The sequence below is a fragment of the Chiloscyllium punctatum genome, chromosome 8 (assembly GCF_047496795.1).
Source record: "Chiloscyllium punctatum isolate Juve2018m chromosome 8, sChiPun1.3, whole genome shotgun sequence".
In the NCBI taxonomy this organism is placed as follows: domain Eukaryota; kingdom Metazoa; phylum Chordata; class Chondrichthyes; order Orectolobiformes; family Hemiscylliidae; genus Chiloscyllium; species Chiloscyllium punctatum.
In genome coordinates, this window is record NC_092746.1 from 37,652,011 (window position 1) to 37,671,456 (window position 19,446).

Consider the following 19,446-nt stretch of genomic DNA (forward strand, 5'->3'; position numbering starts at 1 on the left):
GAAAGGGCAGGAATATTAGAAGTTGAAGTGAAAGATGGTGCAAAAATAATTAGGAGGGAGAGGGGAATGGAATTGCTAGGGCCACATTTTCTCTGCAAATCCCATTCCATGTGAAGGTTGTTGTAATTGATGATTTTATCCTTTGCCATCACATCATAGATAACACCACCTTACATCCAAAGAGGAGACAAGCAGAGGGAATTAAATAAGACCAGAGCAATTCAAAAAGGTGCAAATAATGAATCAATAGTACCATTCTTTAGTGGGTTATTACTACTAGAATGGATGAAGGACAATACTTCCACAGAAAATAAAACAGCAAAGAATCAGACTGATGAAACCAGATGATAGAAAAACAATATGCAGAAAAATTCAAGTAAGGGCAGTTTATCAGATACACAATCATATAGGAAATTGATTAACATGTGTGGAAGAGTAGTTGTTACAAATCAAAATTAACACTTAATATTTGAACCATCAGAGGTAATGCAGGTCTACATATGAGCAGCTGCCATAGCTGAATACAACAGTAATTATGAGGTTTACCTATAAGGTGGTACAATCATTTAAATAAATATGCCAAACAGAATACTTTAAATGCAAAAAGCATTGATGCAAAGTTCATTTCCCAAACAACTTGTTTTTCTATAACCTCCCTCAATGAGAATAACATCTCATTGCAATTTAAATTAAGAAGAACCAACATACCAATTAGTGACAAAATGTGGAATGAAGCACCAAGTACATCTTTAAACTTTTTCAACAGTCAGTCTCGCATACGGTACTTATTTGCATCATTCTTATTCACAATGTCAGTTTACTCCAAAGGACTCAATTCAAAGAGAAGTGGCATTCCATTGTCTCTGCCCTGTCACATCCTTCAGCATCCACTTCCCCCTGCAATGATATCCTCCCTTTCCTCTGCAGCCTTCCCTCCTATCCTGGCTACAAAGTGTCCCTCTCACATTAAGAAACATCCTCATTCTTTTCTTAGCAACCATTTACTCTCCCTCCTCTATCAGAGTCCATTGGCCAACACAACAGGCAAGTCCTGCTCGACTCACTTGTGCATTCCCTGCACTAATATGTTGGCTCTGCACCCAAGAAATAAGAACTTATATCTTTGTAAGCGTTTCTGTTTTTTGCAATATGAGGTAGTTCTCTGGAACAGCAGTGGTGGAAGTAGGCGAAGAGGACCAATGAATCAGTGCATTGAGGGAGCATATATGTTGATATGAAAAGCCAAAGATTGGTTTATAGACATTATTGCTTAACTGACAACACATTGTTTTTACAGAAGCATAGAATTGTTGCAGTGCCAATGGAAGCTGTTCTGCCCATCATGTCAATTGTTACAGTGCCAATGGAGGCCATTCAACTCATTGCTTCTGCACTGTCCAAATGAGCGCCATGAAGTAGTGCCATTGTCCACCCTTTCCTGGAACCCTGCACCTTCTTTCCATTTAAATAATCATATAATACCCTCTTGAATACCTCATCTGAATCTGCTTCCACTACACTTCCAAGCAATGTGTTTCTGAACTGAACCACTCGATGTGTGAAGTTTTTTTTCTCACATCACATTAACTTTTTATGCATATCTGGGCAGCACAAGCTGTTTGCCTCCAAAAGCATAGCTGCATCTCATGTGAAATCTGTGATCTATTTGTTTCAAATCCCAAGCAGATAAAATAGTAAAAAGGAGCAAATGACAACATTTGAGAAATACAAGGAACCAATATGCTTGAAAAACAGCTTAAAACTACCACGGAATAAAGAGTGAAGCACCATTGTTTTGTTTTTCTGGTAAAAGGGGGCTGGGCCATATTGAACAATTGCATCATAATCGTACTACCACAATGAAGTATGCTATTAGGTTGCAAATCATTGAGCCATGGCAACTGATTTTGATTTTAATTGAACATGTAAGCAGATTCTGTGCACCAGTGATTGTGTAGGCGTAGACTCATAGACAGGCTATGACAATCCAGAAATACCAACAGTCTGCTTGATGTCGAGCCTGGAAAACAGCTGATATGTGGCGGTTTACTGAAGTCACCCCATCAACTACAGTGACTCACCTCGCCAATACATGTGCTGAAACATGAGCACAAACAGCAAAGGGAAGTAATGGAGGTTCGGGGAAAACTTTCCTGAGCTAGAAATCAGTTTTGTCCTGTGCTCTTACATGCGCCGTGCAAACAGAGACTGCAAACGTTGACAGGTCTGTGCAGAAACTGAATAGCTCACATTGAGAGGAGGAGGGGCGCAGAGAGGGGAAAAGGAAAAATTACATTCAGGCTGCATCTAGTGTTATGTAACTAATGTCTAAAGGAGTTCATTCTGCAAATGGAATATAAAGATTTAGATAAGTTTGTTTTACGTTTTCTGTCAACAAACTTTCAGTTTTAATGTAAAGAAACCCATTTCCTGTTCTCATATGCTTTAACGAGTTGACTTTCATAATTTACTTGCAAGCTTTGATTGTAACTTTTTGCTTTTTATGTCTCTGGATAGGGTTTCACTTTTTTTGTGAATGAACTCTTCCCTCCCCCAGCCCAGTCAAACTTCGGAATTTGTTTACTGAATGAACTCCTCCCTCTCCTTGGTCTCTCGGCTGATCTCTGTGAATTTGACCTTTTTTTGTGAATGAACTCTCCCGCCCCCTCGCTCTCTTTTATCTCTCGTCTGACTAAATTTTAAGACTTTTTTTTTGCGTGAATGAATGTCTCTGCACCACGATATCTTGCTGTCAAGACGTGTTGCCTGCATTTTTTCATTCCAGGTGAAATGAATTCGCCTTCTCCTTCACTTAGAATCGCCCCTTTCACTTTGAATCGTCCCTTTTTATTTATTCCCCCCCACTCTTTCGCCTGGAGGGAAACTGTTGCTCTATGAATAAACACATCAATCAACTGAGAAGCAGTCTGCCCCATTGGTTAGCTCAGCAAAGCCATGCAAATACAGCTTGGTCATGCACAAAGCACCACCCCCTGTTGCTGCGGTAACCATTCTTCCTGCCTGATGAGACAGCTTGAAAACTGTTTCACAGATTATATTAAAGAAACATTGGGAAAGAGACGGGGACATTTTTGGAAGTTAAAAAAGCTCAGCCGCAAAACTTTTTCAAACTCGCGTTGCAATTCTTAAAGCAGCATTCCTGCTTTGCCGTAAGATTTCTTCAGGCAAGTTGTCAACCCCACGAACTTGTTTTTTTGAAAAAAAGAAATAAAACATCCACAGTTTCGCAGGATGCGTCACTGTTGCCAGGGCTTTTGTGACTCTTATAATCATTAAACACGATCTGGGAGGGTCAGCAATGTTGCAACCGGTTCTTATTCAGTCTCTCGCCGGGTAATTAACATAATTGTCAAAAAAATCATGTTTGATTTGGATTTGGTCGTTGCATGACAGATGTACCGAATTTAACCACGCAACACGGGGAAGCTTAGGTAGGCAGGACTAATTTGAATAAAGGATCAATATTGTTTTGCAAGGTTTATTTGTTTAGTCTTGCATCTGCTCTGGACCTGTCAAATATGTGTAGATGTTGCTATGGATTATTAATGCCGAATTAGATGTAGATAATAATGTTCAGGGGAGCTACGATGTCTCCAAAACTTATTTTACATATCTTGGGTCTGTATCTTTCTCAGAAGTGTGATGAATAGAAATGGATGTGGTATGCTAACTGATTTAACCCCTCTCTTTCACCACTCTTTTTTTTGAACAATTGTATTCTAGCCTGTGTTAGTCCTAGAGAAAGGAAGCCTGTATCTTTAATCAAGTAGAGAAGTGAGTGATTGACAGCTAGAAATTGGAGCCGATGAAACAGACAGGCGACCAATGAGAAAGATCCATTAGAAAACACTGGAGGCCCCTGGAGGAGAAGCAAAGGAAAAACGAGTGAATTGAACACAATCATAGGTCTGGGCTGCCTTGAAAGGACTCTACATCAACTAATTCATGCTATTTACCAAATCTGACGGGAATATTTATATGCGATCGCTCTGCACCCATTCAGGTGAGACCCTGTTCAACTTTTGCAAGCCGCTAGAGCATTAAGTGATACAACGTTACAGAAATACTAATAATAAAACGCTCTCCATTTAGTCCCGTTATCTGCATATAAGGAAAACATTTGGGAATTCCACGATGATCGGCCATTACCAATTTACTGTGTGTTTTCCACGTTTGCAAGCCCTTTATAATCGATGCGAATGCATACGCACTGATAAGTCCGAAGTACCGGGATAGGATCAGTTTTGTGCTCTTCCCCAAGCAGTTTGCTCATGTTTGCAGGCTGATCGCTATCTCTCTGGAACAGGTTGGGGCGGTAGTCTGGCATTTTTTTTGTGAATGGGGAGCTGAAGGCTAATTAGATATGCAAGTTCAGGCGGTCCATTCAAGATTTTTCTTTGGCCACCTTCTGTCGTTGTAGGCTGACCGGGTCCAGCAAGGCACAGTCTACCCACCTCAATGCTGAAGAGTAGGACGAGCTGAGAGTTTGCGATGAGCTGCGGAATCGACGGATACTACGACCAGCAAGTGCCTTACATGATAACAACTCCTGTAAGTGAAATGACAAGTGGGTTCATAAGAAGTTGGCAAACGGAAGGGTTGTTTTAAAAGTTGTTGTTTTATGAAAGACATCATTATTAACTTAGCTGTAGCTCCTTTCACATTTGTAACAAAACAAAACACGAACTGGAAATAAATAGTTTTTAAAAAAAAATCAATTTGACTTTAATTCACTTCAACCCCACATTCCTGCCTTTGCACTTTCCTCACACTCCCGCTCCCAAAAGAAAAACAAGATTTGGGGAAGCACGTCATGTATAAATCTTACACTCATACCACAGCTCATCTAGGCTATAATATGTAATCATCATGACAAATTATGTAACGCAGCTTCAGTAAGTAGAAGGGTTTTCAGAAGTCCAATATCAACATCCAGCAGTTGTCTCAGGGTCTTGTTGCAAATAGAGTCGGGGAAACGTAAGTTACTGTGTCAAACTAATCCGGAGATGCGACATTCGGCCTTCTTCGCCCCTGTTATTACTCTTTGTCTTCAACATGACACACGTTTACAAATGCACCAACCTCCCAAACAAACCCGCCCTTTTCATACGTCCTTGCGTTTTAATAAAATTTCTTAATTGTTTTGGAATCTATTTACTATTCGTACGCAAGACTGTCCATTTCAAGTTACTACACTGCGGTGTCATCAGTTGTTTAAAGGAAAATTCAGGTGCACGTTGATAATGTAGGATCAGAATTTCACCTGAAAACATTAAACCCTCAAAGTCCATCGGCTCGTTATTTGGTTGAATGTAATAGAGTGAGTTTGGAGAACCTGTCTCTCAGACAGGAGGAGCCCTCAGAACTGTGTGCTGAGGTCGTTTCGTCTAGCAGGTGTGCTCCTCCACATTTTAACAAATGTTTTGTCTTCTATAGAAGCCACATGGAGGGAAATGTAGTGAAAGGACAACAAGTGAAAGGAAAAGAAAATTCATTGATACAGATTTAGCTCAAGATTCAGAAGGTAACTTTCTCCAAGATGAAATATTCTCTATTCTGCCCATTTTATCTTCCCATCTCCCATTATTTGTTTTTGTTTTAATTGAAAATGCTTCAAACGACCTACTGACGTTTCCCCTGTACTTATGGGTTTCTATATTAGTCTCACATCTTGGAATCAAATATGGTCACTTCACACATTTAATAACTCGGCACAGGTCGTAATAACAGCACTCCTCCAATATTAATTTTTTGTTGTGTACATTAATTCAATCTGCCATAAAACTTCGCATTTTTTCTGTTCGGCAACCCTCTTTAATCCACCGAGATTGTGCACAGTAGATAAAATAGTTTAATTAGTCAAACCGTTCAAATTTCTGTTGTGCCAATTGGATTATGGTGATCTTTGTCTTGTTCTAGATGAAAATGACGACATTTAGAAAAAAGTATTTTTGCACTTGAACCTGTTCTTGGTGGCGGATGGGGGTTGGGGGATCTTTAGCAAGCGTTACATGAGATTTAGGTCTGATCGATATTGCTGTTTAAATTTCTTGTCTGAGTATACAGTATTGCATTCAGCTGAAGGATACTGAATGGTAACTCAAGGTGATTAAGTCCGTTTCACGCATTTTCTGCTGAACAGTTGACTTTAGATTCAAAAGAAAACACTATACAACGCTCGACAATGTTTTTTGACTCTCTTCTTCTTCTGCATTGTAGAACTCTTTCAGGATTTGAGCCAGCTGCAGGAAACCTGGCTCGCAGAAGGTAAGAAACTCTCAAAGCCCTGGGAGAGAGAATAAAAATGTCGGAAAAGAAAACAATTGCGACGTTTAAAAGTTGCGTTCCTAACGTGAAGCCCAATTAATTGAGCTCTAAAAGAGCCACCTCATGTGTCATGCATACATTATAGACTGTGATTAGTCTGCCTTGGGGAACTCAGGGCTGATCTTCCCAGTGTCATCACAGATTACCAGGAGAAATTGCTTCCAGTTTACAGTCACATCTGCTTTTGGGAAGATCTGTAGCCATCCAGACATCTAGACTTAAGTTTGAAAGCACCATTTAGTTTTGACTGGCGATGATTTTACTTGATCAATCTTCACTGCTGCAGGAGACGTTTTTAAGCGTGAATTATTAAGACACTAGGCTACATCCGAGCTCCGATGGTGCCAAAAAACGAGCTTTGATGTTCTTTAGGTGTTGTTTTCTGATGGCAAAAAGTGTTTATATTCCTCGATTCATCGCGACGGGATGCTTCAGGATTTGAGTGCAAGTGTCTTTTATCCAGCTTGCTCACAGCACACAACTTTAGGTTTGTAACTGGCATTTTAAATCTATTATACTTATCTGAAGGATGTGGCAAATTTCGAAACTAATTGAGTGATTTTGTGGTCTATAACTTGCATATGTTTAAGAATATTCTAACCATATAACAACTTTATAGTTGGTGGTACGCATTCTTCAAATAATTGCTGTAAATTTCAAACTGTTTTATGGAGAATTTTCAGCACTATTTAGAGATTGGTCTAAAAGTGTTTAAATGTGACAGTTTTATTATTAAAAATAATTGCTCAGAATATTCATTGAAACATGGAACATAAATACATTTCTACTTAACTCCACAATTTGTGTGACCATTATATCTGTGTATATATTTAAATAGTGGTATTTTAATGCATTGCCAAAAATGATTATCAGTTTTGCTAATCTTTTGTGGTTCTAAATGGTTTTACCATTGCAACTGCTGAAGCTTGATTCTAATCTGAGTGTCTGGGAAATGGTATGCAATTCATTGGCATTATTCTAAATATATACAGGTTCAAACTGATTAACAGTTGAGGCATTGATTTGAAGAAAATCAGTGTAAGGAAGCAAATAAACAAACTGGTTTGAAAATTTGAAGAAGTGAAATATTTGCCTTGTTCCATTTCCAAACCTTTTTCAAATTCCTACTGTGTTGAGCTGCAGCCCTATCTTCTTTTCCTGTCAGATATTGTGGCAAGTTAGACAAATAATTGTTTCCGGTCAACTTTTAAGTAAGATTGGCCTTAAAGAAAATTCACTATTTTCACTCAGTTCATCTACTAACATTGTGAGTCCCTTTTGAGATGTTGAATATCTTGTGAATAATCTCATTTAAATAACTGAGGCCAAAAGAAGAGGAGGAATAAACATTTTCCTGCCTTTTCATTGGGCTGTGTGACATAGACCAGGTATTTAAAAGTGTCTGAGATACCTAAAAAGACAGTTCATCTAAAGGAAAATGTTACTGTGAATTCCTGGACTGGAAAGAAAAATATAAGTTACTGAAAACATGTTCCACGTAGGAGTAAGTAGGTCCTTGTGATGGGCTTAGTAAAACATCTATTTAGATGTATTGTAAGCTAATTGGTCGTGCATTTTTCGTTTATTGTCTATGCTACTAAAGCACATTTTAATGTACTAATGTAGGTTGAACAGTTTGAATGATTTCACGCCGAATGAAGTTAAATTAATTCGCAAGCCAGGTTGATACATTGTACAAAACTCAGCCTTTATTCCTTCCATTCCCTTTTCTACTATTTACTTTTAAAGAGCAATGTAAGGTGAACACTAAACTCCATTCTAAACTCTAATAATATCGAGCTTTTTAACTGCGAATAATAGAGATTCGGGGAGGGTGCAGCTCAGATTGCCAGCAGTTGTCTCTGTGTGTGTGTGTGTGTGTGGGTAGCATTAAATACTTGGGTTGTTGAGACAGAAATGATTTTGTTGACATAACAAAGCTGTGCTGTAACACAGACTTCCACTTTGGCATCTCTTTGCGAGTTACGATTTGCATCGATAGCCGCTTTTAAAGATTGTTAATTTTTGATATTCCACAATTCCCTTGTCCTTTAAACAGTTTTGCAAAGTAGCTGTGGGTGCTACACATCCTCTTTCTGATCAGCAGTATTAGCCCGTATTACCAATGTATTGTTTGCGCTGCAATTGAAGTTGGTAAGTAGAGATGAGCTGACTGGGGACTGGACGTACTGAAAACAGAGTAGTAGCCAAAGTGGATTTACTCATGCAAATATCGGGCAAGATATTTTAAACAGTCCTAAAAATAAAATGTATCCAAGAAAAAATGGTGCAACATTTTTCCACTTTGAACTGTTTCTGTTCTGTTGCATTGCGATTAGCTTGTTATTTAAAGGCATTGCTGTGGATGCATTGGAAATAGCTGTGCGGGGAGTGAATACTGAGTTTATGTAGAATAATTAGAAGCCACTTTGAAGCGTGTATCGGACGCGTGGGCTACTGTTGTGTTAAAATGCGACAGTGTTTTGATTTTGTCGTGCGTTTTGGCATTACTCGTTCCATTGTTCGCTTTCTACCTGAAAACCAAAGCGAGAATAAAGGCAGGTTCGGGTACCTCAGTATTATTTGTAATTAAGTGCGTTTGTTTAAACCGCCATCCTTACTGTCCCCTCTGTTCGCTTGTTAGCTAACCCCAATTACCTGCATTTGCCACTTCCATTGCCTTCTGACAGTTTGTATGAAGTCAGCAAGCTTGTTACTATGTCATCAATCCCATTGTTGATCAGCTGTCCAGAGCACAAACTTCATATCCAATCATAGATTCTCCTTCCATTGATTTCTATTTAAGATTTTTAAAAAATTAGAAACTTATTTAGCACGGTTGACTTCTGTCTTCAGGGACTTGAATAGAGGCCAGGTTGGTCCAATGGCATTGCTGGCTCAAGGATCTTTACACAAATTTTGTTGAACTAGTGCCCATGGTACTAAGCTCTCAGAACTTGGCATTGATTCGTAATAGGTTGCTCATCAAGTTCCATAAGTGCTGAGTGTGGAAAATGGAGAAAAAAAATCCATTGGAGCTAGAGAATTAGTGTTAAAGGTTGTGGTTTAGGCATATTGTGAGGCAGAACAGAAAGAGCTCTGTCATTAAGCTGACCAATGTTATTCTAGACTTGGTCGTCAAATAGAGAGGATTTCAAAAAGTTGGGTAGTATCTAATTTTCCAGCATTGATAATTACCACTTGAACAGACAAATGTATCAAAATATTTGAACGAAAACAAAAATATTTTATTCTTCTGCCAGATGGGCGTCATACCTTGATTCACATGTGGTAAAATCGAGCTGCAAAGAGTAGCTAAATTCAAACAATGGTTGCAAATTCAAATGTGAAGTAGGATATGTGTTTGTCTCTTGGGCAGTTACTCGTTAACACAATAACTGCTTCAGAGAGTTATTCTGTTACACAGGTTAACAGTGGTTCCCAACAGGTAGCATTGCTGCATTTTTTTTTCCAATTAGTTTACTGTGGTTCTGCACTGCTAATAGGTAGCATTGAAATCACAGTACTGCACAACATCAGCTTATTAAGCGTGTGATGGAAAATAATTGTCAGCTCCAAGCTAAGAAAGACACTACATATGTTAATGAATTTCAGCATTTTAATTTTGACTGTAAGTACAAAAAGTGAATAAGTGTTTACAGGGAAAGTTCAAGTTTCCCTTAAACAACCACCTCCCCCCACCCCCCAATTCTCCATAGCCAAAGGATGTGACATTGGTCTCAGTATCTGAGGCTCCAGAATCTGAATTGATTTTCTGAAGAAAGGCAGGGTTTCGTTGTTGTGGTTGTGTTCCCAGCTCGGCGAACAGAACCACAACAACGAGCACCCGAGCTACAAATCTTCTCCCAAACTTTGGGCAGGGTTTTGTTTTTGCTGCTGTTGTAGATAATTGTTATGAACAGTTATCTTATTCATTGTCAGCAAGCAGTACCTTTTTTTTCAAAAAATAATTAAATGTCAGTTACTCTTTGTTAAATTTCCAGATTTGTATACTTGAATGTTCCTCATTCAATTTTTTTTAATGGAGTTTCAATTGGTGGAGAAATCCATGAAACCTTTCCTGCTGGAGTTGTGGAAGTTGTTCTTTGTTGTTTACCAATGTTTGCAATTTTCTAAATACTTTTCACACAACATCACACTCTATCAAATGTGGACCATAGGCACTGCCTTTGAATGGATATTCACAATTGTAGCACCTGAAATTACTACTTTCTTTAAACTGAGCTGCAAATTACTTAATATTTGTAATTATTGTTAATTTTTTTAAAGAGAAAACAAATACATTTTGTTTGGGCAGTTTTTCATCTAATATCATTTTAAAATTTCTTGAACTGCAGAATTGCAGTTCTAATTTAGATAAAATGCATAGGTTGAATATATATGGGCTTGAATTTAACTTAGTACCATTGGACACTAAAGGGATATGAATCCTGTTCAGCCTTCAGAATTTTGCCCAATGTCTTAAAGAAACATCTTTTTTGTCCTTGTTGCAGTGTCCTATTTAGGGAAAATGCTATCTGGCTTCATCTATGAATTAGAAGTCTCTTACCTTTAGTACTTTTTGGGTTGTGATGGAGAATAAATGTAGAAGCTGGTTTTCCATTTGTAAATTGCAGAAACTGGCTCCTTTAGTCTGATGGCACACCATGCACTTATACATTTTTGTGGACGAGAACCCATCCATTCCCACAACTTTGCTCTCTTACATTATAGAGTGTTACTGATGGAGGGAGAATCAACTGCCAGTCTTCACTCCATAGTGGCAAAAGCTTTGAGGTTTTTAAACTTTGAGGTCCAAATGCTCTCTGTCTAGTAATGTCGGGGGTAAGCAATTTTCAGTTTTAAAGTCAATGTTAATTTCAATACTGATTGTAGTGTCCTAACTTTGCTTTTGATATTCAGATGCTACTATTCTCAAGGAGCACAATGAGTCTTATGCCATCCCCTTAAAGCCCTGTCTACAGTTTGCGTCAGCAGTTGTAAGAACTCACTGATCAACCTTAAGTGAACTGGGTCATTTACTTTAGATGCTCTGTGGTTTATACTTGTACCAGAATGTGGTCAGCCACATTAAGTTTTTAAAAAAGTAAAAAGGTTGTTTTAGAAATTGTTATAAAATCCCACAAATGTTCTGTTGACTTAAAAAAATATTATAGCAGCAAAACTGAGCTGGATAACTTGCATTTGGCTAGCATAGCTTTTCAGGAGATTCGTATCAGAAAAATAGGTGCACATTGATTTAAATGGTCAAAAAGTAAAGTAAAACATTTCCCTAGATTCCTTATATGTGCTGACAGTGGCCTCGGCTCCTCATCTGCGCTGCACAGTTAGATGTTCAAGAGTAAGCTGTAGGAAGTAAATTGTTAGGTTGGTAAAACTTTTTCAATATTCTTTTATTTTCCCACAGTCATCACCTCTCTGTTAGAATATGATACAATGTGTAGAATTCACCCTCCAGTGCTTTGCTCAATCAGCTGTTATTAATTTGTGAAGCTTGACAGAGAATGTCCATAAGCTATTTGATCATAGGGATCATCAAGTAAGAGCCTGTCTTGACCTGATATCGACAACCTCACTGGATAATGCTCAAGTAGATTTTCACTTTTCTTCTTGATGCATTGAAGTTAATTAAACTTCTCTTCAACATCTTACCAACTGACCTCCGCTAACTCTGCAAAGACTGTAGATTGATCTTGGGACGTTTTTGTTTTGCATGGTTCAGATAAACTTTCTAAAATTACCTCCTAGGATCATCAAGAAATACTCCATTTTCTCTGATGAAAATCTGTATCTGAGCAGCTTGTTGAACCCACCGAATAACATTCGATGGTTTGATTTTAAATGTTCTCCAATTAAATCTCTCATTCCTCCAGATTCTTTGTGTGTTTCTGTTCATGAATTATTGTTTACAATATATGTTTAACATCAGTTTGGTTCAACGCCAAAATTATGTCCTGTTTAAAAGTGTAATCATAACATTTAATAAATCTGAATTAAATTGATCATATGTACAAATCTATCCAGACTGTTTTCATAGTTGTCACTTTTTTTGATTACAAATCTGATCGACTGAAATTAGCTCACTTCTTAAGATGACAGTCAAAATTTAAACAGATGTAATGAGGGTGATGGAAAATTATGATAAGACTTAGCACAAGTACCAAACCATGCCTCATTCTCTTTATATTCCCCGGCAAATTCTTACTGAATTCTTGAATTAAATTGAAGTGAATTGAATTTATTGTCACATGTGCTGAGACACAGTGAAAAGCTTTGTCTTGCGAGCAATACAGGCAGATCACAGAGTTAAGTAGCATAGATAGGTAAATAATAGGTAAACAGCGACAACAACAAAAACACAGGCACAGGTGAATGTTAAGAGTTTGTGAGTCCATTTAGTATTCTAACAACAGTAGGACAGAAACTGTTGCGAAACCAGCTGGTGCGTGTGTTCAGACTTCTGTACCTTCTCCCCGATGGTAGAGGTTGAAGAAAAACATTGCCAGGGTGGGATGGATCTTTGAGAATGCTGGAGGCCTTTCCTTGACAGCAGGCCTGGTAGATGGATTCTGTTGACAGGAGGTTGGCCTTTGTGATTGTCTGGGGAGAGTTCTTTAAACACTATTCAATGTGTAATGCAGCAGTAGATGTATATTACTTGAACAGTCATGAATCTGCAAGACTAGGGGTCTAGTGGAGCCACTAGATTGGCACATCATTCATTCATTCATTAAAATAGAATCAGCAAAATTGGCTTCTGTGTTATATATTTTTCTTTTTTTTATTATTCACACAGTCTGTAATGTTTCCAAAGTGATACATAAGAAATGGAAGGGGTGATTGTCCAAGAGATTTGCATCATTGATTGGATTAGATTCTCTGCAGTGTGGAAACAGGCCCTTTGGCCCAACAAGTCCATACCAACCCTCTGAAGAGTAACCCACCCAGACCCATTTCCCCCTGACTGGTGCACCTAACACTATGGGCAATTTAGCATGTCCAATTCACCTGACCTGCACATCTTTTGGAATGTGGGAGGAAACCGGAGCACCCAGAGAAAACCCGTGTAGACATAGGGAGAATGTGCAAATTCCACACAGACAGTCGCCCGAGGTGGGTATCAAACCTGGGTCCCTGGTGCTGTGAGGCAGCAGTGCTAACCACTGATGCACCCTACTGCATATTTGAAGACCTTAGCAGGAGAAAAAAGAAAAGTGGTGGAGAATTTCTGTGCAGTACTCATAACATTTGTACTTTGGTGAAAGACTTGCCAAAACTCTGGAGTCAAAGTTAATGGCTGCTCTTAGCTATTTGTGCGGATTCAAATAAAAATATTAAGAGTATATATATTTTATATATATATATATATATATAAGCGAGCTGTGAAGTCTAGAATGAGTTGTTAAACTCTGTAAAATTTAGGGAATAAGAACAGGGATTATGATGTTTGAAATTAGAGAGGTTTTCTGAGGATTTAAAATATAGTAACAAATATTGACCACACCTTTGGATACATGTTGACTTTACTATTTTATAAAGTGGGTGATAGTGAAGTGGCAGTCTGTTCTATATTTCTCCCAATTTTTAATCTAAGGTTATAAAAATAGCTGTCAATTCACTTGTTTGTTTTGTACTGTTGTCACAAAGTCAAAAGCTATCCCCTTGTTGATACTATTAAAACATTTCTGTTTTTTGACCTTGCTGTAGCAAATATGGTCTAAATGGAAATATTTGAACCCGTTATATCCTGGAGTGGTCCACGATGAAAAGAGCCTCAACTTTACTGTTTCCAGTTTACTCTCAGTAGAGTTACCAATAACCATCCATTCAGCGTCAAAGTTCCATCAAAGATCCACCTATAATACCTGTTAATGCTGTCATCCTTCAAACTGAATACTGCAAAACACAGCAAGAACTGGAGTCTTCCCATCGATGATTCCTGTCTCAATTCTGAAATTATTCAAAATGTGCCGGTTGAAAATTTGAATAAATGATGTATATCAAAGCTTAGTGTGCAAAGTAACAAAAGAATATGAAGGGTAACATTTAAACTTTTGGGGTAGCCCTTTCATATATATATATAAATAATATATATGCTTTTATAAAACATTTTAATTATAAATTGGATCCCAATACTTAAAGTTGTCATTTAAATTATACCTTTGAAGATCATTCTCTGCTGTTATTCTCTGTTTCTGTTTTATTGTAGGGCTTTACACTCTTTCCAACCCTGTTTATATTTTAAGTATGCCTTACATTAATCGTTTGGGCTTTTAAATGCAGCATTTAAACAAAACGAAATCCTCCACAATCTCTACTGGAAGGATCTTTAGGAAGGATTTGACTCAGAATATGTCAAAAATTACATAAAGCTGACTCCTAAAATACATTTTACGATAGTGTAAGTTCATTGCACGTGCAAAGAATAAATTCTTTCTCTGGTATCATAGGACAGTTACATCCCAGCATCTTCTCCGGCAAATATGTTAAAGGCTGCTAAAATGAGTTTTATTTAAAGATGGATTTGCAGTTCTTTGGGCTGTGGATGTTGTTGTAGGACCAACTCTCCATTTCAAATATATTGCGGATTATTGAAAGAAAGCAAAAGTGGCTTTGACAAAATGTTGGAATTCAGAATAAATCAAACCCTTTTGTTTAACATTCAGTATTTTCACACATTTTCCTCTTTTTTTTCTTTTCAACAGCTCAAGTCCCTGACAATGATGAACAGTTTGTGCCAGATTTCCAGTCTGAAAACTGTAAGTACAGTATGACTCAGCTGATTACCCTTTTTCATTCTGTTTTTAAAATTGAGCAAATAACATTTTATGGTGTTTTGGATTGAAGGAGGTGGTACACGGTGGGATTTTTTTTCCCATTTCTGAGTAACATCAGCAAAGCCAGGACTTGGGCTGTATGTTATGAATGAGTCTGTTGTGGCTGCAGGCAGTTCGAGGAAATACCAACTGGATCAAGGTGTTAAACACAGACGGATCTGTCATTCATATGTTCTCTGGACTGAAGACAGATGGGGAACCAATTGCATGCAGCTTCAACAGCTTGAGCCAACTCTCGTTACAGTAACATGAATTCATTCCATGCTCTATTGAAAAAGCTGGGCAGTCAGTTTAATGCACAAACGTTGGTGTTGATTAATGTACATAAATCAACCTATTTCCATTTTGCAGCAAAGATTTTCAAACTGGGATCCCCCAAGGTCATCAGATTTCAGTATCTTTTTCAATGATTGATGTTTTCTTCCCAGTAGCTGACACCATCTTTCAGAAGTTAGAGCAGTGTCCCTGGGAATGTGGCAGTACTTATAGGGGGGTCCTGAACACACACAGACACACACATTTAATAGGGATAATTTTAGATGCTGATGTCCACAGCACACAGTCTCACTTGATATAGCTGCTTATTAGGAATTTGGAGACACGAGGGGTAGGTACTCTTAAGCTGTGCCTTCCCAACATCTAATAGAAGCTTACTCCTTATAGGCCAATAGACAACAAATAAATATTGATAGCTACGGATGTGAATACTTCACAGTTTACACTTTCTATTTAAATTTGAACAATTATAGCCTTGCTGATGTGGAGACATTTTCAATTTCGAATTTCAATTTTCAATGTTCAACATTTAAAATAGACAGCAGGCTAGCATTATGAGAGTTTTGTTAAAAACAATTTCCTTTTTCATTATTTCTTGCTGTGTACATCTAGCAAAGTAGAATCTTAGATTTTTACAATACAGAAGGAGGCCATATGACCCATCATGTCTGCGGCAACTCCTGAAAGAGCTACGCAGCTAGTCCCATTCTCGAGCCCTCAGATCTCCTGAGCCCTCTGACTGCATCACTATCAAGTATATATTTAGCTCTCTTTTGAAACCTTGTATGGAGTGCACCTCCACCACACTTCGAGGCAGGGCATTCCAAATCCTAACAACTCTCTGAGTAAAAACAAATCTCCTCATCTCACTCCTAGAGCACTTGCTGACAATCTTGAAATGGCTGATAGTGAAAATCACAAAATTATTTCAGTCTTTTTCACTGTTCGTTTTCATGATTTAACCTCTTTCCTCCAAAAATGACCTTAAATTTTAATTGAAGAAGTTTTTAGTTTACTGAGCTATCACTCATGGTAACCCCAATGTTAATGGCCTTCAAGTGACCTTCAGATGATGTAGAAATAAAAGGATGTATTAATTAAAATGTTGAATTCCATTGTCAGTGTTGGTGACTATGGAAATTTGGTAAAACAAATCAAATATTAAGTTTGAACTGTTCAAGACTATGATGGCTTGAATGGCTTTCTCCATTTATACAGGCTGTATGTAAGTTACTAGTTACTGGGGAACTGCTTACTAATTTGATTTTGTTTAGGTGTTTTGTCTCTTATTCACACAGTGCTCACAAATATATCTGCTATTGGAGTGACTAGAGTGATGATCAGTATATGATCACATGCTAGACAAATGGCAAGTCAAAGCCATATCCAATGTGCGTGAAAGCGTGTCTAGTGACGAATGGGGAAATGTTATGAAGGGAGACTATGGGTGTAATCTTCCCAGGTCCTGAATGACTTGGGCTATAACACCGAATTTGGGAAACTTTTGTGAGAAACTCAGCAAGCCCTTTCTTGATTATAGGAGTAATAAGTTGTATTTTCCAACAGAGGTCTTGATGTCAAGGTGAGACTCTCACAAGTGAGTGACGTGAGGTTTGTTAACAGGGATTATTGATTATTATCACCCCATTTGTGTACATGTCCCTATTCTATCTAATGCTGAATAGAAACTGGATGCCAAGAACTGCCAACATGAGGGTGGGTACCAATGACTACTGCTTGCCACTTGCTGCGCTGGACTTCCATTTTGGACACATGGCACCAATGTCTCAGGGCATTCTTCAGGGCAGTGTCTACACCCACTCATTCCACCTGTGCCAGCAACAGTACATCTACCTCCACTTGTTTTTTTACACAGATACCAAGCCAGGAAACTTGCCATGGTTGTCAGCAGTAATCAGTCGAGCAGTGGACATGTTGCTGTATGGCACCACATGCCAACAGTATTTATGGCAAGCATGTTGCATGTGCTTCAAGCAAATGACCACGCCTCTGTGTTTAAGAGAAGTAGACCTCAGTTAGGTTGAGGGAGAGACCCAATAGTAAGGGAGTTCTTCACAGTAAGTCCAGGGCAGCCTCTGCTTTCAGTCCAGGCTTGGACATTTGACCACACAGGTTTGTCAAGGTCTGGACTCTCCCCTTGTAGGGAATGCTAGGGATTCCACCACGTATCTTGGCTCTTCCAGCCCTATTGTCAGCTGTGGGAATGGGAGGGATTGAGGGCGATAAGAGTGGTTGGCACAGCTGTTAGTGCCAGTGCAAGTGGGGGAAATGTGGTGAGGTGTTCCTGCGTGAGTAAGTAGATGATGTAGCGGCCATGCAGGGTTAGTGGTCTGGGGGAATTGGGTTGGGAGTGAGCAGTGAAAGTGAGCAACAGAAGATGTTGCAGGCAATATTGAGAGTGGTGATGCAATGAACCTTGTGCAGTGGGTACAGTGGCAGAGGAAACACGAGTTTGCTGTGACAGACAGAATTTGGTTGCACTTACCTGTAGGAGTGGAAAAGGTCATCACCCTTCTCCCCAGCAATGCTGGGCCTTTCTTTCGTTGGCAGAGACCAGGCTGCCAGGGATGGTGTCATGGTCTCCTCTTGCCAGTCCATTGGGAAGAGGAAATCCCTTCTCTTTACTACCCCATCCAGCCAGATTTCTGAGTCTCGGTTGGCAAAAGGAGGTGCTAATTTTTCCCTGTCTGCCACGTCCATGTGCAATGTCAGAATCTGTGCAGGGCAGCTTCGAACTACCAGCACTTGACCAATTGCCCAAAAACATTTGAAACGTGATGCTGGTGCCAAAAATCCCAGGGTATTCCAGCAGTGGCGGGTACTTCCGGCTGTGACAAATGAGAGGGCTAGGCCAATGTCAGCCAAGAGGAGTGCCATAGGGCCATGGTATATGGTTAACAAGACGTGTATGGCACGATAATACAACAAAACCTGCCAGACTTCACAGAGAGAAACCTTTCACGAAACCCAATGAAAATGATATGTTGCTAAAATAATGCAAGATTCAGCCCAGGTTACTAAATGTGAAGCAGTCATATCTAGAAGAAAATGTTTCTGTCTTGGAAAACTTGTTTTGGTCTGTGAGGCCATCCCTATGGTCACAGCAGTTTACTACGATAAAGGATTTGCATTTACATTGTACTGTAAGTCAGAAATGACTACAATTGCAGACAGTCAATTATTTGAAGTACAGTTGCACTTCTCAGCTGGACAAACATTTTTTGCATAACAAAACTTTACAAGCACCAGTGGCATAAGTAATAATAAATATGTTGTCCTATGTTTAGTGGTGTTTGCTGATAGAATTCTAGTGGTAGCTTGTTGTTGCTGTTATTGATCAGAAAAGGACACTGACCCACACCCAATTTTTACTGAAATCTTTATCATCAATTATGTTATTGTCAATTTACATAATGCTGTAATACAAGTGGATTGATACTGCTGCTGTCAAAGGTAGCAACACCCAATTAGAGCAAGAGTTTAATTGTGTTCCTCCAGCAATGAGCAACAGGTGAACAACTGACCTCAGTGGTACTTAGGACCTAGTCATTCATTTCTGTTTGACAGTGGTTTCTTAGCTTAAGCTGTGCGCCATCACTGCACATTCAACATTGTTAACATATATGGATCTCACAGTGATGTTGGCAAAGTGTTGTGATGACATACAGAAAGTCATTTTCACTGGTCTTACAGGCAGTACAGTAGGTTTATATTGCTATAAATTTTGCAATTTTTGTGCAGCAATGTGCAAGGAGTTCTGGTGCACATTCAAGATCTTCAACGAGTGGACAATTTAATCTTTTATAGTGGTATAAATTTTAGGATATCATCCCAGTTATGAGAATTCACTGTTGTATTTTGTTTGCATGTCTGATTTCAGTGTCTGTATCCACATTGATGCAGTGTGGTTACCTTTGTTTAGAGGTGATCAGGCTGACCTTTG

At 38.7% G+C, this 19,446-nt stretch overlaps 1 protein-coding gene across 5 annotated transcripts in view; it reads left to right on the forward strand.

The window, feature by feature from the left end:
* The first annotated feature begins 2,039 nt into the window (after positions 1-2,039).
* The window catches only part of etv1 (ETS variant transcription factor 1), a 146,349-nt gene continuing 128,942 nt past the window's right edge, over positions 2,040-19,446 (forward strand). The window contains exons 1-6 of one of the 5 annotated variants that reach the window (XM_072575386.1): positions 2,040-2,224; positions 3,745-4,024; positions 4,442-4,572; positions 5,458-5,545; positions 6,241-6,288; positions 15,075-15,128. In XM_072575386.1, the coding sequence (XP_072431487.1) occupies positions 4,513-4,572; positions 5,458-5,545; positions 6,241-6,288; positions 15,075-15,128 (250 nt within the window). In that variant the 5' untranslated portion in view covers positions 2,040-2,224; positions 3,745-4,024; positions 4,442-4,512. Of the gene's footprint in view, positions 2,225-3,044; positions 3,186-3,356; positions 3,453-3,744; positions 4,025-4,441; positions 4,573-5,457; positions 5,546-6,240; positions 6,289-6,316; positions 6,836-15,074; positions 15,129-19,446 lie in introns of those variants that run through there. The other 4 variants (XM_072575388.1, XM_072575383.1, XM_072575385.1 and 1 more) reach the window with 4 other exon arrangements.